Genomic DNA, 27,737 nt, shown 5'->3' with positions numbered 1-27,737 from the left:
TCATCTGTGACTTTTATAATGGACCATAAATGTTTCAGAAGAATGGCCTGGTGAGGGACTTCTTGACTCATGTTTTGCTCTGCAGACTCTGAAAACAAAGAATGTGCATGTATTTAACATAAAACTACACAGGTTTTGGTTTGAACTTTGGCTTAATTGAAATCAGTGGCAAAATTCCCCTCCTTTTATGATGAACACCCTGGTATAAAATAATTCCCTTCACCGTTATTAATGTACTGTTCTTTCTTCCATCCCCTCTATTCTTTAAAGCTGGGTTTTATTTATATGCTGATATTCCTGCAACTGCAAACCTAAAGAGAAAGCCTCTGCTCCCATATATCCTTGACTTGCCTTTTGTATTTTTCTGCATGATTCCTCTTTGATCTGCCTCTGAATTTAATAATGAAATTTGACTCAATATCCCTCCCACTATATATAGCTCCTTCTATATCATGTTCTGTTACCTATCATCTGACAGTGTAATTCTTGAAATCTGGCCATTTAATTTGGTCCAAGAAAATGTATCATTTAAGAAAAGGCCATGTTCCTTTAACTAAGTGAATGCACATTTCTGTTTTCTTACCAAGCATTGGTGTATGGGCAGTTTCTCATACTGTGTGTGTGGGAATGTTTACAGAATCCTATCAGCAAAAATGGCATTTGGCAAGAATATTAACTACAATAGCAGCATTCATGGTTCAGTTTCTAAATATGTTATAATGCTGAATATTCTCATTTCCTTTCTGCATTACCTCTGCCTGCTACAGGGCTAGGAAGGTAGCCTCACAGAATTTTTGAATTCAGATTTCACCTTCCCCTGCCATGGAACAGGAAATGAAACCTCCTGAAGCCTGGGATCTCTGTATGAATGGAGGGCATTGTAGATACGCATCATATTTCACTCCTTCCTGCTGATACCCGCAATGTCAGTTCTTTCCATCACTGGGGCATGCTGCACTGTTTTTAAAGACAATCGCAGTGCTAACCTCTTAACGAAGTCAAAGCATTTTATTTTCTGCTTTTCCAGTTTCCTAGAATGAATGATTAATATCCCTATCAAATTACCTGATCTTTAGGAGAGTCAACAGGACTATTCCTAGGATGAGAACTATGCAGGAGGAGTAGGCAATGATGTAGACTGTTTCACCTATAACAAAAAAAAAGAAAGCAGACATGAAACATTTACTTCTTGAGTAATAAGAATCAGATTTGAGATCTGAATTGGAACGCATACATGTGTAAGCTAACTTACCTATCAATTCTGACATCAGTAATTAAAAGGAGGAAAAAGACCTAGAGGGGATGCCAATGGTAGGGATTACTCTTCCTTTACCAGTTGGTGCAAAAGAATTTTCAGACTCCTTTTAGTGAATACCAACTCAAATAGCACTTCATATGTGTAGCACTACCTTCTACTCTACTCCAGAGACCAGCTTGTTACCCTGATTTGTGTTTTGGACTATTCTCCCCATTGATTTTAAGATGCTAATATTATTCTGTGTATCAGAGGAGGTCTGGCTCTTACTTACCTGCTAAACCTCCTTTCCTTTTTCACATGTTACCATAATTGCAGTATGCAGCAATACTTGATCTAGAATCAAATTAATGTAAAATGGGATCTAACATTGTGTTTCTGGGCCCTGTGCCCATGGAGTTTCCTCTTTCTCTTAGGCTTCTCACCAAAAAGTCACTTAGATGGCTTATGTGCTAAAAATTCCAACTCTCAAATAACTGGGAGTTGTTTCAGCCTTTTTTTTCCAAATGAGGAGAAACTTATTTTTCCTGGAGGAATAAATCCATCAGTTTTGATCAAATATTCTGAAGGAAAAGTTTCAGCTGAGTATGAAACATAAGCCCTGAACCTGGGATAAAGAGGTTAGATGACTTGACAAGAAGACTCAAATCCAGAGACGCAAGCATAAAACACTTTCCTGTTGCATAGATTCTGTTGTGATTATACAATTAAATAAGTTTTGTCTACATAGGAACTCAAATGCAGAGGGTCTTAGCTGTTCCCGAGCTGTACCACCTTATGCAGGCAGTGAAGCATTCACTGAGGAAGAGATGGAGTCCTGGCCTCATCACCAGGCCACTTACCTGAGAAGGTGAGAACGCCAAATTCTGGTCTCTGAATCAGTTATCAGTTACTGTATTTTGTGTGTGCGTGTGTGTTTGTGCATATGCACACACAGCCCCTAAATGAGACATTTCTGTATACGCTACGTATATGTAATGGCTGTAATGTATAGTGTAATACAGACACAGGCGGTAGGGATACTGGAGCAGCTCCAGTAAGAGAGAGTGAATATATATTCTACAGCAAGGCAGGCAATGGGCAAGAGCTGAGCAGGGAGTTGGATCTGCATGGTTTTTATTGCAGGATGACCCCCACTTTTCTCAAAAAGCTATGCAAAAGTCAAGTTTTCCAATAGAAGAAAAATAAAAGCAGTGATTGAACCATCAGAAGCTGCACAGAATGAACATAGCACTTAATGCAGCAAGGTACTGAAAAATATTTAATGTGGTGAATTCCTGAAGAGGGGTGAGGTCTATCTCAGTCTCAGTGCAGGACTGCTAATATCATACATTAAAAAATAGACCAACAGCTGGCTCTCCTTTCAAGTTACAACATTTCTTTAAGATGATGTGTTTTAGGAAAAGAATAGGTTTTAGGCTTTTTTTTTTTTCTGCAGTTTCTGAATCTTAATTGTACGCTCAGTCAATTTTTAAAACTTTCTACAACTGCAGGGGCAGTTGTAGAGGCAAAAGTTTCCTACTTTTTGAAATGGAAAGTGAAGTTCACACATGCTTAAGGCAAATGGAAGTTTTTAAAGTACATCACTTTCCACAAGACTAGGAAAATTGTTAGGAGCAACAGTCATGGATGGTTAAAAATGGACTAATATAATTTCATCAAAACATTGTAATATTTTTCTTTAAAAAGTTGGAAAAAATGTTTCATTTTTATGAAACAAAACACTGAAATGATCAAATGAAACAAAAATATTTTACTTTCGGTGAAAATCTTATAAAATGCTATGATTTTGGTGAAGTAATTGCTGGTAAAAGAGATGTTGATTATAACATTTTCAGTTCTATGGGGAATACAAGAAAGATGTTAATGGTGAGATCATGATAGAAGCTGTATATTTTCTCATGCCTTCTGAGAAGTAAGGGAATTTCTAAGGCTAGGAGAAGGCACAATTTTGTGGCTGAAGAGCAAATTCCTTGTTTTATTCTTGATGATTTAACTACCTGAATGTGCTTATTCATCTTCCCTTAAAAATGTTGTTGAAGTGTGTGTTTCTTGATAAACACTGTGCTTTTCTTTAAAAATCCAAAGGAATATTTTAAATAAATTTTCACTATTAATCTATATCCAACCAAATCTTGAAATGTAAAGTAGCACTAAGGAAGTTAAGAAATACAAATATGAAAATCCGGTAAGATGTAACAAGCTGTATTATCCCACTTTGATCTCTGTGTACATGGCATTGATCATCTGAACATGATCTAAATAACTATGAGTTATGGCTTAAAAAAGAATGACATAAAGAAACAATAAAAACACTGACTGAAATTAATCACATTTGTATTTATGAATCTGTCAACAACCTTAGTGCTCATGCTGTGTGCCATTCACAATTCACTGGAGAGGAGACAGATCCATCTCAAGAATTAAAAACATGATTAAAAGTTAGAATATTTTCCTATTATTGCCAGAAATGGTAAAAAATTTAGCGTACATAACATGTCTATGTCATTATTCTTCTAAGAAACAGCTGTTCCTATTTCAGTACTTCTCTTCAACTGAGGTGCTGAAGAGCAAACCTAGTTTGGGTTTTCTGACTAGATGGAGAAAGCAATACAAATACCTGCATGTATCATGGAGAAAGCAAGGCACACACTGTGTCTACAGACTTACAATAGGAGGCGGCTGAAATATGTTTCCAGCTTGGTCCTGCAGAGAGTGAATCAACACAAGTGGAGAGCAGTCATTTTCAGATAGGAAATAATTTTCAGGGAAGGGCTAAGAGGCCCTGAGCTCTGTCCCATGGAGGTGATCTGTAGTCATGAGAAGCTTGTGGACCTTCTCACCTTGGGGCAGGTCTACAGCAGGGACACTGCAGCTGTGTGATGCATGTCTTGCCCTTCCTAGGATGGGCTGCAAACCTCAGGGACACAGTGACTGGGACTTCAGGTACCACAGAAACTGTCTACATAGACATACAGACATTCTCAGTGGTGAAGTTTGGTAGAGGATAGCTGTGGGCTCAGCAGTTGGAACAATTAGTGGGATTACACTCCTGCGGAAATCTATCTGCTCATGGATACCTACTGAAATGGCTGTGAATATTCATCAGACAGATTAATTCTGGCTGGTTCTCAGAGGTTTCTTGGCTACCCACAGCTTGTCACAGGCTTTTTTCTACATTTATAAAACAATCAAATTGACAATGTTTCATACCTTACAAATTAAAGTCATTGGAGCTGAACTAATCTCCGTTCCCACAGCAGCTGGTATAATTATAGATAAACCTTGCCAATTACTTATTTATCTAGATGCTCAGCATATTAAAACTCCTCAGTAGGAAATATATAATAACTCTACAATTTAAGATGAAATAAGATGAATTCCAACAGTTTTGGGTCAAGCCTAGTTTTATTGTATCTCACAAGAACATGATAAGACTTCTGTATTTCTACTTTTGTCTTCCAGCCAAAAAACACTTTAGTTCCAATGCTCTGTGCTGATAGAAGTAAATGCTTATCTTCACACATGAATCATTTTTCAAATAAAAATGTGGGAAGCAATCTTTTAAATTATATGGATTTGTAAAATCATGGAGATAATTTGCATAAGTTAAAGTCAAAACCAGGCTGAAAGTTCATAACTAGGTAGGCAACAACAACACTTTTGAAGTTTGGAGAATTTTTGTTTGATTTATCACTTTTTGATGTTGTTTCCAAATTGACATAAAATGCTGTCCCATCTAAGCTTACAGCAAAAGTCTCATCAACTTTTGTATAGCTAGGACTCTGTCCACATCCGATCTTGTTAACAGGGTTGCATCAGCCCACAGACAGCTGGGTTGGCCTGTACCCTCCTGCGTATGAGGATGAATGTACATCCAGTCAAGATTTTTAAACAATCTTGTCATCACACCAAAAGCTGTAATAATTTTCTTCCAACAGAACAGGGTTATTTGCAAATATATATGAATATATGTATATATGTTTAGATTTCTTATTTATAATGAAAGACTTTTTTATTAAAAAAATAACGGCATGATTTGCAATCCCACTGAATAGAATGGAGAAATCTTACCGGGTTTTGAACAGTAAGTGGTTTTTTTTGAACTATAAAATTAAAAAAGAGTTGAAGAAATACTAAGTTTCTTTTGGCATTTCATCTGTATATGGCCATTAGTTTGAACTGGTGAAAGACGTCCCTGTATCTTTCAATGACAAGCTAGCTAAAGGATTATTCTGAGATTTTGATGTAGGGACGAGACATTGGCAAATTTGATCTCCTGCTTTCCAAGCAGAAAATAGCCAAGGAGAAAATATCTTCAAATATCTTCAGACACAAAAGGCCATATTTGACAACTTAACCATTTTGCCTCTGCATCCTGGGATTCTTCTTCAGATTTGATTTCAGTAAAGATAAATATTTTGTAAAGATGATAACTCCCTTTGCAGCCTGAGTAATGCACATTTACTAGCATATGAATCTGGGATACCGGGTTAGATTTTTGGCAGTGGGGTTTATGAAACAATTTGCAATCTGGTTTTTATCATCAGGTAGGTATCCTGAATCAGATTCTTCTCCTTGACCTGGCTTCCTATGAAACATTTATAGCTTAGAGAGTTCTCATCTAGTGTATGTGACAGCTCCAATAGAAGGAATATTTTATTGTATGGTTTAGGCTGCTCAGCATTCTTTTTATTTTGGTAAGGCCATCCAAAATTCTGTTAAGAGTTCAAGGACAGGTTTTTGGAAAGTATTCAGACTTCAGTGGGAAAAGAATTAACTGGGTGCAGGCTACTTTTTGCAAACACTTATCTGAATCTCTGAGGGAAATGTAAAATACATTTTACCCACTGAAAGGGTCTGCAGTTAGAACTAGTCACAGGGGTTAAATGTCTCACATCTTACATTTTCTCACTCAGAGTAGGATTTTTTGCATTATAACTTGCATTATTTAACCACTGGAGTCTCGTTCCAGCTGTGGATTCAGGCTCCCCTTGTAGCTGGCAAAGATAAGCCAACAATTCCAGCAAAGACAGTCTGAAAAGGTGGGATTAATCTTCCTCTCGGAGTCCCTGGCTTCCTTCTCTGGCTACACAGAGTACATGGATGACATGAATGATTTTTAAATAATTTTAATGCTAAAATTACAGCTGAATGCTTAATTATTCATGTGCAGGTCTCACGAATCCTGTTCTCATGAATCTATTTTTATACTTCCCAGATTTCCCACTTTAGCAATCGTTGAACGATAGAGATTATAGAAGTCTCTTCATTTTGTACTGCATGTGGAGCTTGAGTTGTTTTTCCACTGGTAAAGGTGTTCAGTATGAACAGTTCTGGGAACTGCTTCATAGTAATGTCTGGAGTATTGTAATCTGCCCCACTCAAGGTAGAATAGGTCATTCTCATTAGAGTCAATATTTGTGCATTAAGCTCTTTAGTATTCTCAGTAATTGGGTCCTTCAAAAGGAACTATAAAATTATTATTTCAACCATGAGAAAATTTGTATATTAATTCAATATCCTTTAACTTTATGTCACTTAATTGCTTACTGTAAATGCATGGAAATAAAGCCAAATGCAGCTCTTCAGCCCATGAGATATCATGATCTGCAATTGTGTGCCCTTCTTTTGCATGAGAAGGTAAAATCTGGTGGAGTGTAACACAAGCCACTTCTCAGACCACTTACTGTCGTTTCCTAATTTTGTTGTTGTAACTACTATGGCACAAAAAGTCAAGAGAGATAGGAGAGAAGTACGTGTAGCATCAAAGCTAATAATTTGTATTACATATTAGGACTACCACTCTCCAATGACTCTATGGAGATTCAGGCTCTGGTAAGCTTAATAGTTTAATTTTCCCCAATTATAATGTACTGATTGTGAGACATCTATTTCAAAACCACTTATCAGAGAAATTGGTTCAGTCTCATTATCTTTATTTTGTGGTTATATAAGCTAAGTCAAACAGGTAGAGGGATTTTTCCACATTACATTGAATGGGGGAGAAACAGGTAGAGCTCACTTGCCTGAACTCACCCAAGAGACCCAACGTTTAGTCCTCCCTATCATACATGAGGGAAATTTTAAGAGCCTTTCTATTAAAATAATGGACTGGTTTGCCCAAACTCACCATTAATTGAAGAAGAATGGAGCTGTGCTCTGGAAAGCTTTTCTCCTGGCACTTCTGTATTTACCCATTGAAAACCTTTCTTCTTAATGGAAATTTGACCTGAATATTGGAAAGAAAATATCCATTCAAAATATTACTTTAAAATAATTATAATTTATGTGGATATTGCTGTTTGGTGTTTTGACAAAGGTCACAGAATTTATAAAGGCAGCTATTTAAAAATATTGTTTACTTATACTCAAGCAAAGTAAATGAGTGAATGAGAGTTCTTTCTTTGACATCTCAGTTAAAACTCCCCTGTAGTTTGTCTTATGGGGGACAAGCATGCTTTAAAAATATTCACTGCCTCAAAACAGCTTAAATCCTCTTTTCACATAAACTATTTTAGAAATAGGCCCACCAAAAGAATTGGACCCACCAAACTGATATAGAAGTGATGAGAAATGGGTAGTAGTTTGAAGTAATTTCCAAAAGGCAGAGCTTATTCTCCAGATGAATTGCTAGACCTCAGTCAACTCTTTTACAAAGGCCTGTCCTCTTACCGGGCATAATTTCATGAATGTATCTGAAAATATGTATCTTCTGTTGAGATGAAAAATAAAAGGTTTACCTAAGTAGAATAGTTCACAGAGCGCGAGGCTAAGCCATACAAGACTATGCATGGTCACTCTCATGAACTGTAAGCTGAGAAATTTTTATTCCCTAGAGGAGTGAAAACAATATGACAAAAGCTCATGTTTGCAGCCTGGAAAATTGTCTGAATAGCAATGGACTAAATCTCCTTGTAATGTACTTTTTCTGAGAGATCCAAACGTGCAACCAAGAGTTAAAATATTTCAGAAACTTAACTTTTTATTTTCTGTCTCTGGCATTTTTCTTATTCTTGTTATGACTCTGATCCTGCATTGGCAGTGATCCATTTTGTGCTTCTGTCTCATGTAGGAGCCAGTTACTCACAGTTCTTGCCTTTTACTGAGTCTGCAGCAAGCTTTATTCCTGTAAGCACTGCCCCAAGAGCAAGCACTTGAAGCCAGGCAGTGCCATACAAGAGCAGGAGGATGTGATGGTGTAAACACCACGTGCGGGTCTGTTCACACCAGTTCTAGAGGCAAAGATCCTTTTACTAGCCCTCGGTATTTGCCTGTTCAGAAAGACTTCAATGTTAAAAATCACCATGACTGTAAGAGTGCAAGTTATCCAAAGTTCACACCCAGGCCAGACGAATGAGTTTTCAGGAAGGGCTGGTTGAGGTCTGCAACAGATCACTCACTCCACATGTCTGAACTGCTGTGGAGATAATGGCATTTAGCACTGTGCCTTACAATCAAACCCATAATCATCTCTCTTTTTAGTTTAGCTGCATTACAACAAGACATCTAGGAAAAAAACAAAAGCAAGATTCACAAAACTCTGCAAATGTTCTGTAGAGTAGGTGCCAATCCTTTACTCAGCTGAACTCCCTGGACACCCAAACTGTTTTTATTTAACTAGCAGGAATTCATTGCATTACAGGAGCAAGCAAGCTTCTGTTCTTCAATCCCAATCAGGTTAGGGAAATTTCCATCACCAAAAAAAAAGAAAAGAAAATATCCTGAGACTGCTTCAGGGAATGGCAAAAGCTCATTATTTAGTTATTTGATTATTACAACATGAGGGTAATGTATTTGCTTTGTAGGTAAAGAATAACAACACAATGATGCAATCACTCATTGCACACTCAGTGCCACTCCTGGGTCGTGGCAATCCCAGGCACAAATACAGCCTGGGCAGAAAATGGATCGAGAGAAGCCCTGAGGAGAAGGACTTGGGAGTGCTGGTGGACAAGAAGCTCAACATGAGCCGGCAATGCACCCTTGCGGCCCAACCGCATCCTGGGCTGCATCAAGAGGAGTGTAGCCAGCAGGTCAAGGGACTCTGACTCAGGGTCAGGTCACTCTGCCCTGGTGAGACCCCACCTGGAGTACTGTGTCCAGTTCTGAAGCCCCCAACATAAGAAGGACATGGACCAGTTGGAGAAGGTCCAGAGAAGGGCCATGAAGATAAGAGGGCTGGAGCACCTTTCCTATGAGGACAGACTGAGAGAGTTGGGGCTGTTCAGCCTGGAGAAGAGGAGGCTCCGGGGAGACCTAATAGCGGTCTTCCAGTACCTCAAGGGGGCCTACAAGAAAGATGGGGAGAGGCTGTTCAGTAGGGCCTGTTGTGATAAGCCGAGGGGTAATGGTTTTAAAATAGAGGGAGGTAGATTTAGATTGGATATTAGGACAAAATTTTTTACAATGCGAGTTGTAGAACACTGGAGCAGGTTGCCCAGAGAGGTGGTGGATGCCCCATCCCTGGAAACATTCAAGGCCAGGCTGGATGAGGCTCTGAGCAACCTGATCTGGTTGGAGATGTCCCTGCTCACTGCAGGGAAGTTGGACTAGATGACCTTTGAAGGTCCCTTCCAACTCTAACCATTCTATGATTCTATGATTTGGACCATTAAATGCAGCCATAAAGCAAGAAAACAAATAAATAATATTCATCAGGAAAATCACTGCCAGTAGTCTCAAATCTAAGTGTGTTATGGTATTACTTTTCCAGGAAAGTATGATTTTTAAACTTTTCTCAGAGTCTGCATTTTAGTACTGATTAACTAAGCTTAAGGGCAATGTTTCAGCAACTTGATTTTAATTTCTGGGTAGACTTTGAGTGACAAGAAAAAAATTGCACCCTTATCAGTGGTAACATTTTGGCTGTTAAAACTAAAAAATTAACTAATTCATTCAATTAAATGCATGCAAGCAGCTAATGCATGTTTCTAAAAGACAGCCCATCAGGTGGAACTATGAAATAGTCTTTGCTTTTCATTGAAATCTTTAGATACAGTTACGTTTCCCAAACTAGGCTGAGAATGTTCCTAGTGATGTGGAACCACCCTGTGATGTGACCCACAGTATAATAAGTGAGGATAAATAGGGGATTTGCTTTGAAGGCACACTCCTGATTCAGACTAAAACATTAGTATTTGCTCCCATATTCCCATTCATTGCACTAATAATTCTGTCTTAAACAAAGACTTGGCATGAACTTTTATATTTAACAAAATAAGTAGATGACTTAGCACATGCAAGACTTACTGGATCTGAGAAACCTCAGACATTTCATCTGAGTTAACTCCAGATTTTTACTGAAGGCCAAATCCTGAAACCTCCATTCACAGCAAGTTCTTCTTTGAGAAGTCCTATTTAAATTATTGAAGTGATTTTCTGTGGAATGAAGTCTGTTGCTAAATGTGTATAAGCTATACTAATATTTAGACTCCAGGAAGAAAAGAAAGAAAAAACAACATAATATGTCATATTATTTGTAAAAGCAGTGTACTGAAGTACAACATTAAGCCAATGACAAGAAAGCTTTGGACTAATCTGCATACTTGTAGAGACCCCAGAAATTATTGAATTATTGTTATTCCAGCAAATTAATGTAATGAGATATGTAGTCAATTTTATTGATTTACTCCTAATATAAAATTTTTCCTTGAACAAGAGGAAAAAATTGTATGTACAATTTGTATCTTGATTTGGATTAAAAAAACTGCAGATATAAATCTTGCTGAAATCAGTGGTAGCAAAGATATAGTAATTCGTGTAATTTTAATAGCATTTTAATGCTCCTTAAAACTAATTACTTTTTAAAGCTTATGTGTTACTCACGTAACTCACTGAAGCAGGATTTACTGTGAAGCATGTGATGGAAGAGCTTGCACAAAGGCTGCTCCCTGGGAGGTAAATTCTGACAGGTGCACTCCACACGCAGCATCGTGCCCCAGTTGCTAATGTAGGCTGCTTTGCAATCAGCATTTGCAGAACAGGGCATGTCACCCTTGATTAAAGTTTCAAGACAAGCTTCATCATCATAGCATTTTTTTGTCACGTGTCTCCAACACTTTGACCGAAATGTTGTGTATTTTTTTCTGGTGAAAAAAAAAAGTATGCAATGATAGTTTAAAAACTCTGAGATTTCACAAAAAAAAAAAAAGATATTTAAGGATCATTATGAAAAGAGAGTGTATTTCCAAGATACCACTTAAGCCTTAAAAATCACACTACTGCATGATAGCTGGCCTAATCCTGCTCTGATTTACAGATTTACACCTAACTGGTTTGAGTGAAATCTGCAAAATTTTAATTTGAGGAAAAACTTGGTTTTACTGAAAAAGTTCTGAGAAAAAACAACTGCATTTCTAATCAGCACCTGTGGAGATTTTCCCAGGGTCCAGCAAAAATTGGTATGAGTCTCAGATGCTCAGAGAGGAGTAGACGGGTAGAGGAATTAGACCAGTCATCACAACGAAACCAAAACAAGTTCTGTTCTAGTGGATCAGTTTGTTGGGCAGTGTGATGGAAGAATGAATATTCAACTTACTTTACATAAAATAATCTACATGCAGTGCCAAACCCTCCTTCCCGCAAATGCTAACCAAATACAAAATGTCCAAGGCTCAGGAAAAATTAGAAGCAATTCAGTTGACCTTAAAGATTAATTGACAGCAGAGATAAGTTGAGAGAAGAGTTAACTTGTTTCCCAGCTCAATAATCTCAAACGATTTCAATTTATTTGCTCTTAGGATAGAATAAAATTGGCCTTTAATGCGCTATGTATGACAATAGAAAACATCTATTAAAATTTAACTAAGAAATCTGTAGATATTAATTAGAAACTGATTTATCACTTACATTAAATGTTAGGGGATGATAAAGGTAACCTGTTGCTGTATATTACACATTAATATATTAAACCATAATTTCCTTAATCATAAAATTAGACTATTAATTTACTGGTGATATTGTGTAGCTGTAAAAAGCAAGTCACATGGAAAAATGTGGACTGTTACAATACCAGCTAGGACATTATTGTAAATATTTTCATTACAGAAGTAAAGGTTTCAAAGCAGATGCCACCTCTGTACTAATGGAATTATTTTTATTCACCTCCTGATTTATAGATATGGCTAGCCATAATTCACAGACTAATTTTGCCAATTATATCCACTTATTGTCAATGCCAGGAAACATTAATGTTCCCAAAATAATGGGTAATTCAGCAAGTCTCCATTATGATATTACATGTGTACACACGCACACGCACAGACATACATTTGTAGCCCGATTCTTCTTGACATAAAAAGGGGCAATTCCCACTGACGTCAATCTGAATAGCCTGTCCAGAACTGAAAGCATCTCTTGGCCTCCTGGTTTGTTGACTGAAGGTTAATTTGAGTGCAGCTTTGAGGTAAAATTCAGGTCTAGTCCACAAGGGAACTGGTGACTACACTGAAAGCCAAAGTGAGCCAATTGACCATCCACAAATCACGGCAATTAAGTAGAACTACGAATATGAGCTAATCCTGTTGTGTGTTTTCTAAAATAAAATAAACTGTGCTATTCTTCATGAGTTTGGTGGTCTGTGCATGCTTCAGGAAAGTTTTTTTCAAGTATCGGTATGCTTGAGATGAAAAGAATAAGATTACAGTTTTCCAAACAGGGCAGGTTGGTTGTATGGCTGTTGGGTACAAAGGGTCAGACTCTACACTGGAAGAAGTAATTACTTTAACCAAACAAACTTTGTCCAGTCTGCTGCACAATTTGTGCAAATTGCTAGAGGGCAAAGGTGCAGACTAGCAGGTGTTATCTGCAGAAAGTGGTAATGAAAATATGCAACGGGGTAGTTTGTCCAGCAGAAATGGTGGTAAGTGTCAGGAAAGAAGCAGAAGAAAAGCCCACACTAGATTCCAGACCTCTCCTAAAATTAATCTTTTCATTTTATTTGTGGAATTACTTGTGAAATTACCACAGTTGATATAGACATCTGTGAGGATGTCAAACACAAATGATGACATGCAGTAGATACCGTGCAGATAGTTTTGTTGTAGATGAGATATATGGTGTGTGTGTATATATATATAAGTTTTTTTATCAAATAATTATTCAAAAGCACATTACTGGGCAAAATTTTTCTTCTACTTACCTGCACAATTCATTCTCTTCACACATGTGGATTACACTCAGACACGATGGGGGTGGAACTGCGGTAACTGCACAGGGCTTGCCATGAAGAAGTTCTTTGGCTCTGTGGCAGGATTCATCAGGCTCGACACAATCACAAAATGTCATCATTTGGGCAACTTCAAAAGGCATGTTTTGATAAAAGAACCTTACAGCTGCTTGACATTTTTCCATGTTGCACTTCTTATTTACTGAACAAACCGTAAGGTACAGGGACAACTGTTTGTTACATACTTCGTCTTCAACACACTCCTTGTTCAGATCCAAACAGGTTCTGTTTGCTGCGTATGCTAAAAAGAATAACACTTTTCAAAATGAAATCACAAGAAAACCTTTCTCAAGTCATGATTGGTAGTCATCCTGCCTGCAACATTTCCATTAAAAACAAATTTGACTCCCAAAAAACTCCAACCCACCTCTTCCTCCATTGCCTCTTTTAAGCCCATTGTGTGATCTTCATATTTCTCCCTTCCACTACTTGGCCCTCATAAGCACCCCTCCTGCAATTTCTGCACCTGCCAGATAAGTAAGGGAGAAGAAAGTGAAAACTGGCAAGATGGAAGTTTTTTTCATAGTATGTGACGGTTTCTGGGAGCTAGTGGCTAGTGGAAACTGGAAACTGCTGAAATTTCCAGCATGTAGTCTTATGCTTGGTTATGTAAGTAATGGAGAAAATAATATAAATGGATTTTTTTGTGCTTTTGAAGATAGTTTAGGTATTTCTAGCATATGCTATAAACTTTCCAAAAAGACCTAGATAATTCTGACCGTAAAATGTTTCTAAGATAAGATTTGCCTCTGTAAATTTAACAGGATTAGAATTGTTACCTGACATTTTTGGATTCTTACCTACCCAGTATCTTAACTGAAAAAAAGTTTGACCTATTAACTCCCTGCTCTTCAGTAATTTGAATGAAAAGTATTCATTTTAATCACGAGATATGTTGTACACTATCTGAAAACAGAGCTAAAAACAGTTATTAGAATTCATAAGTAAATTCACACTTACCTTGTTTGGAGAGAGCAGATAAACTCCATTGTAATTTTGTTTCTGTACTAATATCATCTAGAACAAAAGATACAGATACAAGAAGTGATAAATCATGTCTTAGTTTAGTTTTTAACCTTTAAGTATTGGCTGTGTTGCTGGCATAGCGTCAGTAGTAAAAATAAACAAGAATAAAAGAAATTAGCTTAACTAAATAGGACCTATCAGCTTGTTAACAAACACTAAAATGACTGTTACGTATATTCATAAGTTTTGAGGTGAAATTGCAGTTTATCAATGGCTGCAGATAACTTTCTCTACATAATTATGGAACCTGTGAGCTCAAAAAGACTTTTCAGAGCTGCTCAGTGCAGTATAAAGTCAGATTTCTTGTGAATGATGTGTCCATCAGTGCACCCCGTTTTCAAGCTCAGCTAACTGATTGTCATGATCTAAAGTCAAGGCAGGCAGACAACTCTTGCTATTAGAAAATTACTGTTATTGCTCTTATATTGTGTCTAGTTATAGTGTAATACTGAAAGAGGCCAGTATGGATCAGGTTGTATCAAATTAAAGCATTGAAGGACAATAGGACTCAGGCTATCAGTTTGCTATCAGATTATTAATTTGCATCTTAAATGCAAATTGTTTTAAGAGGCATAAGCCTCTTAAAACAATTCTGTTTCCCACGTTAAACTGCAAATTACTAAGACAACCTTTTTCACAGACTTGTGCACGCTACTGTTATGTATGAAAGCATTCAGACTGCAGAAATACCACTAACCTGTGTCGGTGTCCTGATTTTTCTCATCATCAACATCATCATCATCATTGTCCTTGTCATCTTCATCATCATTTTCACTAGCTGCTAAAGCTTGGCTCTCTTGAGAGTATTGTAAGCACGGGTTGTTAAATATTCCCTTCCATATTTTAATGCATCTCATCTGAAGTGGCTCTGAGCACTTGCACTCTCCCAGCACTGTTTTCCTCAGTTCTTTCCATGCTGACAAACACTCGCGGTTGGCCATCAGGAGCCTGCATTTTGCTGCATCTGCCTGGCACGCTCGCTGGAAGCTCTTGTACACTAGAAAACAGTTAGGGTCCTCTCGGCAGTGTTGTTTTGCAATACTGCAGTCATTTGCTAATTCTTCTGAGTGTCTTTGGTCTTTGGAGTTTCTGTGTTGCCTAAAACTCAGTTTGGTATCTGATCTTGTGGAAGTTTCCAAATATTCTGTACAAATAGGTATAAACAGAGATATAAATCAAATGGAAGATGAGACATCATCACTGGTCAGCTCAAAACAAACTCAGGAAAAGGATAATGGTCTTAATGCAATAAAATTAATGAAATAGCTCTGGTTTTATTCTTAGATATGTAAATACATAATAATTTCTTGCAGACTAATAGATCTTCCTCATGCTTACTGTGTCCTAGTAGCTGTATAATACAGTCTACTGTAACAATTCAACTGCTGACAGTAATACGAGAAACCCTCACTAAAATGACTGCATAAAGAGATTCATCTAGATAATTTTAACTGCCTACAGATTGGACATATTGTAGATTATCATCTTAATTCACTGCATAATTTGTAAAGACAGAATGGCAATTTCAGAAGATGGTTCATTCATTATCTAAAAGAGCCGTTTAAGGTAGACAGGGACAATTACTCCTGGAAGTATCTACCAACGCCATACACTATTATCTGGAGGTGAGACCAAATCTAATGTAACTCCATCCTAACTTTTTGCTGTACTAGTGAGAAATATAATCTCAATCAGAAAAAAATATAAAATTACATCATTTTGCTAGAAGCAAAGGCAACAGTTCCAATGACATCAACATTCAGATGATACCCACTCTTCTTGTCTGGGATAAGGAGTAATGGATCAGGATGTTATTATCTCCTCTTCAATAAAGCCATACATTCTACTACCATATGATGTACACTGATTGATGGAAACAGGGAGTGATGGATCAGAGCTGGGAATCTACCTTGGGACTTACTTTCCTGACTCTCATTCACTGGCTGATTTTACCTCTCTTATCTCAGCTTTGCTAATGATTGCTTCAGAAGACATTGTATCAGAAACTGCAAGCCTTTCATGCACCAAGTAATTCTCAATTATAGAAATAGGTTTTCTGAAGGGAAAAGAGTTCTCAGGATAATAAAAAGTAAATTTAAAGGAGCTGGGTCCATTGATTACAATGGAATTTTTTAAAGGATGCATTTTATATATAAAGTACTGCTTTACAAAGGCAGTAATTGTGTTTCCCACATTCAATAACCTCTCCTAGAAGCAGTGAAGATGCTCCTGTAATGCAGTGTGACACAACGACACAACTGTGCATCCTCATTCACCCAGACCCATTTACCAGGTGGCTGGCTGTGGCTTTCTATACGTAACATAGATCCAGTGGTGCTCAGGACTCCCTGGGCAACAAGTAGCCCTCAACACACATCACATTTTCACTCGTTTGACACTGGATTCAGCAAGAGCTTTAGAAATTGTTTGAATTTCTCATGTGCATTTATTATTTTTTTTTATTATTTTAAGGCAGATATGGCATTGCTTTGGTATGCATGTTGGTATGTGAATATAATAGAAAAGATAAAACTAATTTTCAGATTTGAGAAATATGCAAAGAAACTTGACTCCAGTTTAAATGAGGGTTACAAAGTAATATTTTTCTTCTTGCTCTTCATAATTAAAACTTTATATTTAGTTACCTTTATTAATACCGCACTGCTTCTCAAGCAAAGTCGTGATGCTACAGAAATCACCTGTAGTGCAGACACAGTTTTTAAATTCTGGGTATTCATCAGCCAGGACCTGGATGATTATATTGCATCCAATAGCGTCTTCTGCCTTGCATCTATTACCTAGAGCTCACCATTCAAATTATAATATTGTTAATGTTTATGAATGCTTAAAGGATATGGTTACATAAAACAATTCAATTGAAGCACAAAAGTAATATGTTTTGTCAAGAAAAGATGGTTTGAACATTTTGTTTGAAAACCTGTCATAATTTTAAAATTTTAAATAATATTCAGTGTTATGTAGTAAATTTATCGGTACAATATTGCCTTCTTTTTTTATTTGATCTGACTCATTGCCAGAATGTTTCTTTCTGTTCTCATTTCAAAGTACATAAAACCTTAAACTCATACTGTTTGCTCTAGGTAGATGAGGTACACAGACCAAACTAAAAAGGTGCACAGGAGTCGAAGGGCACATCCTGAACTGAGGCGCTGGACCTGTGTAGAAATGAGGTGCCTGGTAGAGGGACGGGAATTCACAGTGCAGGCTAAGGTACTGCCACGTAACAGAATAAGAGAGGGGACACAGGAGTGCTCATGATATTGGTGATGCTAGCCCCATGCTGAGAGATGTCAGCTCTGGTTCAGATCCGTCGCTCACTTGAGGACGGCACGAGCCTACAAACGTCTGGCCATTTGGACATGCCCTAGGACCGTTACCCCATAGAACAACGTCCCTCCCTAAGTTTGGCAATGTGAACAAATTTAAAGTAGTCCAAGAATAAATTTTTGATAATAAAAATAAAGGAGAAGTTAACATTAAAAACTTTGTGGAAGCCTTAGTTTGCCAGTCCAGTTTCAAGCTTGTTGCTTGCATGTGCACTTGGAATCAATGACAAAGACGCACACACAGGCTGTCAGATCATATTTTCTTTGTATGTGTAGCAAAAATAAAGAGCATGTACGGTTTGTGGTACAAAGATAAATCAATTGACCCTCTACTTTATGGACTAAATGTTTTTTAAAGTATTTCATTACTTATTGTTTAAGAAAGTTACAAGTTACTTAAAAAAGTTAGAAAAGAAGCAGTTTAACACAATTTAAGAAAGTTTTAGTTTGTGAAAGCCATGGTCTACCTTGTCAAAACAAGTATGCAAGTTCTCAAACCATCACATTTCCTCTCTTTGTTTCATGGATACTAAGTATCTCACAATACGTAGGATAAGGAGCACGCAGCTCACAAGATCCAGGCTGGTCACGGAGCAGCACCAGGATCAGTTTTAATCTGCTGAGCACTTATGCTTTTGTCTCTGCCCTGTCAACAGTGATGGCTGACTTCCTCCCTTGCTGCTTCCCAAGTGTCTAGCGTGGAGCAGCAGAGATTGTGCACTCTAGTAAAACAGCAAAGCTAGCAGCCATGTGTCATCGCCGCCACAGACAAGCTTTAATGTGATGACAGTTTTAATGTCATTTATATATTATTGACACAAACAGCAGCAGAAGGCAATCTAGATGAAGGTCTGCAAGAAGAAACAGGGCATTTGCCTGTGCCTGAAGGAATGAGTATTAGCTGTTCCAAAGCGCTCATCCCCATCCCACCATCCCAAAATCCTTTTTCAAACAGTGTCTACATTGCCCTTTCTCCAGGTGCTGTTATTGACTGAGGAGATTTTGGGGGTATATTAAAATGTGCACTGCTACAGGGGGATGTCGCAGTCCAACAAGAGCTACTGCTCCCAGCCTCTGCTCCCACTTTGCCTCTCGTATCAGCAAAGGAGAAGGTCATAGTGCCCAGGCTTGCCTGTATCTCTCCATCCCCATCTCCAATTTACCTTCTGCATTTTCAGAAGCAAAGCATGACCCTCACCCTTAATCCTCACATTTCTTTCTTTTTCCCAGTAGCCATGGAACTCAGCAGATCTAAATAGGTGCTACTGAAGGTCATAGACATAGGATGCTCCCTGACCATAAAGTTAGGGTGGAAAGTATGTGGTGACACGGGAACTATGGAGGCCCATGGAGCTGGGTGGGTGGATATTCTACTCTATATTTTAACAAGTAAGTAAGGGATAATAAAGGTATTTCAGGAGACAATTTCAGGAGGACAAATTCCAGGGGTAGAAAGAAAGCAACAAATGTAGAGCTTGTGTAAAAATTAGCTAATTTACAAAATTTATGACTCTTCTTCAAGGACACTTTAAGGGTGGAGGTGAGTAGAGACAGGACAATAAGAAACAGAATCCCAGTATATTTTATGCAGCACCCCAGCCTCACTTAGCCCATCTGTCTTCATGGCACTAAGAAGTTGTGGTTAGGAGTCAGGCAGGGGGGTTATGTTCAGAGGGGCCCTATGCACCATGAACATGCTAGGTTGAATCACAGCAGTTGACTATTGGGGGTAACAGGCAGGTTGTGGGGTGATGAACATACAAAGGGCATAGATAACATCAGGAAGCACATCAGATTTATGGGATTCACTTGCCTGGCCTCTTGAAAGCTGGGTAGAAATAACACATTATCACTGTTGGTCTGTTTGTACACTGTGTTGATACAGCTGTGATGAACAGCAGAAAATACTTTATTGCTGGTTTTCAATTATTGTTGCTTTCTCATTGATTAGTTCTAGGTAATATATTTCAGCTTACGCATATGCTTCCAAGGCATTTACAAAAAATTATCTCTGACCTAATGCTTGGCAGTCATTATTCATAGTTTGATCTATTCATATGAATGTCATTTATGTACATGGGACTAGAGACAGAGGCACATCAGAATAGAAGATGAGACTTCCAGGGTGATAATCTCTGTTCTTGTGTAGCCAGCACTTCAGTCATCTCTGTGGGAACTGCATCTGAAGATTGCAGAGGAAAGTACTGGGTTTTCCCCTCCAGCACTGGTGAGACCACACCTGGAGCTCTGTGTCCAGTGTTGGGCTCCTGGGGACAAGAGGAACATGGGCATACTGGAGTGGCTCCTGCAAAGCGCAACAGATGCGGTTAATGGACTGGAGCGTCTGTCCTATGAGGAAAGGCTGAGAGAGCCGGGATTGCTCAGCCTGGGGCACAGAAGGCCCAGTGCCATACCAATGCACATGGCTGTGTGTATAAATACCGCACAGCAGAGAGAAGAATAAGGAAGGGATAGACTCCTCAGTGGCATCCAGTGACAGGACAAGAGGTACAAACTGAAGTACAAGATATTCCGTTAAAGATCAGATTTTTATTTTTTTTTAATATGAGAGTAGTCTGACAGTGGAAGAGGTTACCCAGGGGAGTTTGGGTGCCTCCATCATTGTAAACATTCAAAATTCAACTAGACACAATCCTGGAAGATAGCCTGCAGTTAACTCTGCCTGAGCAGGGGTTATGGACTAGATCTCCAGAGGTCCCTTCCAACCTCAATGATTCTGTTATTCTAAGAAAAAGAAACTCTTCTAAATCTAAATGTGATTCTTTATAATTTAAGTGATCTGAGATTTTGGTTTGCTTTTGAACCCAGATATCTCCTGGTCTGAGAAATTAAGACACTGTATACTCATGGTTATGAGTATTTCTATTATTTTCCAGTGAAGTAAAAGAAGAAAAAAACCTCAGAAAACCCCAAACCTTAACATCTTCATTCTGTGGCACTGAAAAATGTTTTATGTTTTCAAAGTGAAAACTTTTGATTCCATCAAAATTAAATATTTCAGTCTTTTCCATCTTGACCTGGAAGCTGACTCATAGACATTTTCAGCTCCTTTTTTTTTTTTTTTTCACTGTATCTTGGCACAGAAGAGGAAATGGAAGAAGGCTTAGACTTGGAGGGCTATAAACTGAGACTCTGAAAACGCTGCTTTAGTAACAGGGGAGCAGTGATGGACAGTTCAACAGAGAAAGGAGTGATTTAGGCAGCCATCTGGAGAGTGTCTTCAGACCTGCTCTGAAGAATAAAAGATGGAGGTTCTGATAATGCACATTTTTAACTTGGAGGTTGTGGCCTGAGGGACTGAGTTATTGAACTCGTACATAGAGGAGGAGTGTAATTATCATTTGTAGTTAAGTTCTTCATAATGAAACTAGCAAAAGGAGTATTTGCCCCATTGTCTGTTGCCTCCAACTAACATGCTCATGCTCAGTCTTTTCAATTCACACAGTTTATCCATTAATTTTTCAGTCTTGCACATGTAGAGTACTCTTAACAGACAGTATAATGTTACTCTTACTAATAATACTACTGGTATTATTATTTTTTTTTTCTGTTGCTGTTTCTGTGGGCTCTCTGAGAGGTACCATCAGCTGTCTGACTGTGGGTTTACACCCTCTGGGGTCATGGCACTTAATAACCACATTCAGAATAATTTGTCCTAGACCAAACGCAGTATCTGAGTGCCTTGCAGTGCTGGAGAGTCCTTGCCAAAGGCTATTATCCTAGGGAAAAACACAGATGCAAACCCAAACAAGCAATCACAAGAAGAGTTTATTTGCAGAAGGTTTCTCTGACTCAGTTACAAATACCATTATTATCAGTGAGGGAAATCACATATTATCAGACAATGCAACAAAACCAAAGGGAAAACCATAGAAGTCATCATGCTGGCCCACTTCATCTGGTTGCAGGGTATGATAAAGAATAGGCTACAGTAAAAATCCTGATCTTTATTTCAAGTAGTCTTGGTGCTAACACCTTTATAAATGATGTGAGAGAAGCAAATTCAGCTTCTCATTTGGGGAAGAAGTTTGGTTCTGGAGAGCTCATCTTTAGGTCACTGTCTTGAGCCTGAAAGTACTGCATATTCCAATACTTATTTTTTTAAACAGCAGTCATATTTCTCAAAACTGTTCTGCTTCACATAAAATATTTAAAAACTCAATAGAACATCAGCTAAAACCCAGTCCTTTGGGGACTGCTATAACCATTAGATTATCATGTATTTTTCATTTACTCTGTTCTTAAAAGTATTCAACCATTCTATGCAAAGCAGATAGGTATCTGGAACAGGACACACTAAGAAGGACCCCTTAGAGAATTTTCTCCTAAAATTATTTTAAATACTGCCTTGTGTCTTGGGACACTTGGGTTCAAGTCTCTGCAACAAATTAGACAGACAGAGGCATTCGGATAGCTCACACTGCAAGTGAATGTTCTAGCAATGGGCCATTGAGTATGAAGTCAGGCAGCATCTGCTGCTGCCTGGCCTCTCGCACAGACCGAACGTGAGACTGGGTCCTGACATCAAGACAGACAGAGGGACATTCACTTTATCAACTCTGCTGCAGCTGAGGCTCAGAACAGATTATGGCATCAGGACATGGCTGGTTTTGTTCAAGTAATGCCAATATAAGGAGAAGGGAGGTTTCCATGGAGATATAGATACCTCTGATTCCCAGTGACAGAGAACATGCCTTATGTAATTAAGCTGCTAGAAATGGCAGTTATGTACCTAAATACCCTTGGGTGCTTTTTTGAACAGGACCAAGGCATGGGTGAGGCTGATGGTCCCTGACTGTGTCTGTACTGCTGCACTTCTGCATGGTACCTGGTCTGGACTGAGCCAGCTAGACTGTGAAGGTAGTGTGGGGCTGGAATCACTTCAAAAAGGCAGATTTCTGCAGCCAGTGTGGGGCTAAGACAGTTTAGTTGCATGGAAATATACTGCCCCATGATAGTCAAATTCAGGGCCAGAAAATAGTCCCTGGCCCATTTTATTTGCTAGCACTGATGGACCCTTGGCAGATCAAGGCCCTTGACATTTATTAGTCAACAAAGGTGTCATTACTGGCTTGGTCTAATGACGCTGCCACACAGTACTGCCACTCTTATTCTCCCTTTCACACTCACAGCACCTGCCAAGTGAATGCACATTTAACAGTAAGATCTTGGAAGGATTTAGAGAAAGAAAGATGGTGACAGATACCCAAGATTTGTTCAAGATGATAAACATAGAATCATAGAATAGGCCTTCAGAGAAAGGAACGTTTTCATCTGAACAACAACAGAGAATAGGATGAGTTTCAAGTCAAACTCATAATACCTGGTCTTCCTCCACTTAAAACATCCTTGGAAATGATGCTTCAAGTGTTGGAAATGCAATAAACAGAGACAGACTGATTTTCTGCTTCCATTTATGTGAGAATCTGTTTAACAGTTCGAGGAGGCTTAGTCACACTGTAACCTGCACTTTAGTGTACCATCACTCCTGGCAAGTGAATCACTTTGACAGGTAGGTACCAATGTATTTTTCACTGAATAAATACAATGTGCCTCCCTACCACACAACTTTCTTTGAGGCATACTTCATTTGATTTGCTTCTTATTCTCATACTGTATCTGACAATTACTGTAACTTCTGCATTGTTTGGAGTACTGTGTGAGATCATAGAATCATAGAATGGTTTGGGTTGAAAGGGACCTTAAAGATCATCTAGTTCCAACTCCCCTGCCATGGGCAGAGACATCTGACACTAGATCAAGTTGCTCAAAGCCCCGTCCAGCCTGGCCTTGAACACTTCCAGGGAAGGGAAGATCAACTCCTTTGAATTATGGAAAGTAAGGTTGGAACTTTTTTTTCTGGCTGCACGCTGGCTTTTTTTAACAGGATCCCACAAGAGCATAACTTCTGCTGAATTCAGACTCCTTGAGTTGGTTTAGACTCTGACCTTGTTCATAGTCCAGAAATTTCACTTATCATCTTATTGAAGAGACAATACAACTACTACTGAAAATAATATTGGCCACTGTCAGGGATTTCAGAAGTTGACTGTCTTCTGCTGTCATTTAATCTTTGAAATCTCACTGTGTTCATTCATTTACCACAGAAACATTATGACAAATATGAACATGCAACCATTCAGCAATTCAAAATAAGTTGTGTGTGTGTGTACACCATAAAGAATTACCTGAAATATTGCAGACATCTTCAACAACATTCCAGACACTCTCACATCCATTTGCAGCATTTATGCATTGTTCCCTCAAGTGCAGACAGTCAGTGGTCTGGGCAGTCGATATGCTTGCAAAGTACATGAACAACACTGTAAAAACAGAATATAGTAACTATACAGATATTGTACTGACCTTTTTCATTTGCACATAGATGATAACAATATCATTTACAGTAGTTTATCTATAGATTAATTTTTTTTTCTATCAAGATACCGTTTAACAGAATAAAACTTTTCCTCAGTTTCACAACTGGAAAATTAAATTTAAATATTAATTTTTCAAAGTTGCTGTGTGGCATAGTTTGTATTGTTTTTACCCTGGTATTATAACATCAACCATAGCTATGTGTGACATCAGTCCATAGATACATAGAAATGACTGCAGTTCTGAGATTCATAAAAAGTTATAGAAAGTATAAAATTCAGAGGAAACAGGATTTTAGTTGGGCTGCAGTTTTGTCAAGCTAGAGACCATACAGGATTTCCGATGAATAGACCATGTGAAAGAGATTTGACAGCTGCACAAATGTTAGATAATAAATGAGATTTTATTCCATAAAACAGTACTTTTCACTCTTTTTTTCTTTTACTTCAAAGACACATACTTTCCTGAAATCACCCCCCACATTTATGTCTCTATCTGTTTCTCTGAGTGCACTGAATCTAAAAGCCATGTTAATTGCATAAAAAAGTTCTGAAACTGAAGACTGACATGGAGGTTTCAAGGTAAATAATTTTGAATCAGCACCACCTCTGTGTTATCGGTAGAAAATTAAATTGCCTTGCTAAGAAAAGACAAATCAGTTGGGGTTTAGCTCTTTCATCAACATTCCCATGGTAACACAACCTCTAATTTGTAACTATGTGTCTTAATTTTGTATAAAATTAAGTTTCAAACACTGATTTCAGGCCTAGCTGAAATCTAGCTGCTGAACACCTGATGGGAGTGTTTTCCTTAGGTATTGAAGGACACAGCATCTCCTAACCAGGTTTCCTTTTTTTTTTTCTTATATTCAGGCAAATTCATATGGAATTTGAAGAATTTCCAGTGCTGTTTAATTCCTTAAACATCATCTGCAAGAGGCATGACATATTCCCTCAGGACTTGTCCAAACCCTGTCCAGAGAAATGAAATGTTTCCAATGATACATTTGAGAAATAAGAAATGAAATATCAAATATCACTCTCAATAACCTTAAAGAGCCAGTACTGTTTAGCAGTGATGCCATCCCTTCTGGAAATGATGCTTACCTGTGATATAGTAGTGCTGCCACAGGGAATAGTTTCTGGAGACATGTTTTTAAAGAGGAAGCAACATTGAATACTTTATAACTGACAGGTGCAATAGCATCTAGGATGCCTCAGAGACACACAAGAGGCCATATGTTCACCATAGCTAATCTTTCCCCAGTTGTACTTATTCCTGCCGGTTCTCTGATCTGTGCAGGGCTGGTTGCAAGATCAGTGATTTCAGGCTGCTTCTGTCAGTCAGCCTGGGAGACTGATTGATAGAAACAGCTCCTGCCACTTGACACTGAGGAACGTGCAGTTGGCCCATCCAAAGTGTCAATTTTGGCTCATTATGACAAAATGTCATTTCTGGGACTGTCTCCAAAAGTTCTTTCTAATTGTGAAATCTCTTACTGTTTATTCAGATGACAGAGAAAAAAAAAAAAAGCGGAATACTTTAGAAGTAAAAATGACTGTATATATAAGACAATACAAAATTACAAACCCAGAAACTTTTAAAGAAAGGGTATTTTGCTAGATGACCATTTATCTATTTTGTAGGTACTAACATGACTGAAGATTTACACATCTGATCAGGATTTGCAGCACAAAGTCTCTGTGCTGTCTCTCTCCTGTTAAGACAGCTTTTCAGAACCACTGGCTGAAAATGAATAGTCAAAGCAGGACTGACTGAGCAGCCAATTAACAGCTCCTGCTCCTTTGTTAGGATTATTTCAGAGTGTGTGTACTCCAAACCCACCTGGAAACAGGAGATGCTTTTGCAAAATAAAGAGCTGAATGGCATCATCTATGATTGGAGCTAATTCAGTCTAAAAAAGGGCTTCTCCAAAGCTAATGAGATGTTATGGATGGGTCTTTTATTTCCTCAGCAGTACACAGCGGTCATACCGTGGCAAGCCTACATGAAACAACCCAGCCTGTATGATCTTAGAATCCAGTGCACTGTCGCTTATACAATTGCTTAAATTAACAGTTATTACTTTAGTAATTCGCTTTAGTTATTTACTCTAGTGTTTGAGTACTCAGCGACTGTTTTCTGCTTAGAAGAGTTCAGGACATCTAAGAGTTAGTTTGTACCTAAAACTTCTAGAGGGATCCATTTTGATATGAAGATACATAAATTTAGATATCTATAGGTCACTAATTTTGTACAGGTGTCTACTGATTCACTGGGTAGGTGTAAAATTTCCTGTTTTGAAGAATTTGGTGCCTAAAGTGAAAAGGCGACAAAAAAAGGACATTTTAACACCTTCATTTTGCAGATTGGGAACTGAGGAACAGAGGAACTACAGTGTCTCTCTCAAGACTGCAGAATTATTGTCTGGTAGATAATAATGAATAATGGGAAATCGAGCTCCGGTTTCTATCCAACCGCAGGAGCAGTAAGATAGCTAGCTCCAAAGGAGAAATGTAAACTGCAGTTGAACATAATTTGAATCTAATTGAAAAGTTATAAAGGACAACTTTATTCTAACAATACCTGGGGTAAAATACCTGCAGAATATTTTTAACAGCAGAATATTGTTTTAGAGTAGTGGGATGTTACAGAGATCAGCATGTATATCGTACGTAGAGAGGGGGAAAGGAGAATAAAAGAAATTAATATATACTTAGAATCATATAATGGTTTGGGTTGGAAGGGGCCTTTAAAGGTCATCTACTCCAACTCCCCTGAAAGGGGCAGGGACATCTCCAACTAGATCAGGTTGCTCAGAGCCCCGTCCAACCTGGCCTTGAATGTTTCCAGGAACGGGGCATCAATCACCTCTCTGGGCAACCTGTTCCAGTGTTCCACCACCCTCATTATAAAAAAAATTTTCCTCATGTCTTTCTACTTGTCTCAATGTATTCTCTTCTAGCAATTCCCTCTGCACCAGGTTTGTGGATTTTTCAATTTTTCTCCATTCAGACCCAAAGGGAAACGTCAGTAGCCCCCTATGTAGCACCGCCAGTACTAAGCACTTCCCATTTAGCAACAAGTGGCTGTTTATTTGGACAAGGCGTCCTATTTGAGGGTCTCCTCGCAGGTTCAATTTCTTACCAGAGCCCGCCCTGCTACCCTACCTCACCTCCCACTTCAGACTCGCCACCTGGAGCCGGGTTGGAGAAGTCTGCGCGAAGCCGCAGGGCCTCGGCACCGCACGCCGGTGCAAACCCCCGACAGGTACCTGCGGGTGCCCCGCTTTGAGGCTCCCCAGGAGCAGGAGCGGTGAGGGGAACCCGCAGAGTGGGGGAGGCCAAGCGAGTGTCCTGGCGAGGCGGGGGCTGCCTCTCCCCCCGCGCCCCGCTCCCGCCTCCCGCGGCACTTACCCAGGCAGAGGAGCGCGGCCATGGCCGGACGCTGGCGGCTGCAGCTCCGCGGCGAGCGGGTGGCT

The 27,737-nt window shown here is 38.7% G+C and overlaps 1 protein-coding gene across 2 annotated transcripts; it reads right to left on the bottom strand.

Moving 5' to 3' along the window:
• GFRAL (GDNF family receptor alpha like) lies at positions 1–27,694 on the bottom strand. Of its 2 annotated transcripts, none has more exons than XM_086745605.1 (10): positions 27,673–27,694; positions 24,067–24,201; positions 17,156–17,314; positions 15,208–15,654; positions 14,445–14,501; positions 13,398–13,725; positions 11,084–11,343; positions 7,389–7,487; positions 1,066–1,147; positions 1–88 (listed from the first exon to the last, which is right to left on the bottom strand). In XM_086745605.1, exons 1-10 carry the CDS (start codon positions 27,692–27,694, stop codon positions 1–3), a joined length of 1,677 nt encoding a protein of 558 aa, XP_086601731.1. The 2 variants fall into 2 exon arrangements, with proteins under 2 accessions (XP_086601731.1, XP_086601732.1); XM_086745606.1 differs by having other exon boundaries at positions 17,156–17,308.
• Positions 27,695–27,737: the final 43 nt, after the last annotated feature.

Source organism: Chlamydotis macqueenii, chromosome 3, assembly GCF_036417535.1.
Source record: "Chlamydotis macqueenii isolate bChlMac1 chromosome 3, bChlMac1.mat, whole genome shotgun sequence".
In the NCBI taxonomy this organism is placed as follows: domain Eukaryota; kingdom Metazoa; phylum Chordata; class Aves; order Otidiformes; family Otididae; genus Chlamydotis; species Chlamydotis macqueenii.
Note: the sequence above shows the minus strand (reverse complement) of the source record. Positions and strands in the feature narration are given on the sequence as shown.

Bases quoted from the DNA above. Each gene is read 5' to 3' on its own strand.
- GFRAL (XM_086745605.1), bottom strand. From the start codon at position 27,694: ATGGCCGCGCTCCTCTGCCTGG. The intron at 14,502-15,207 runs GTTAGTGGTATT...CTTTTGTTCTAG, and splicing joins AAATCAGGACACCGACACAG to ATGATATTAGTACAGAAACA. The intron at 13,726-14,444 runs GTAAGTGTGAAT...TATTCTTTTTAG, and splicing joins ATCTGCTCTCTCCAAACAAG to CATACGCAGCAAACAGAACC.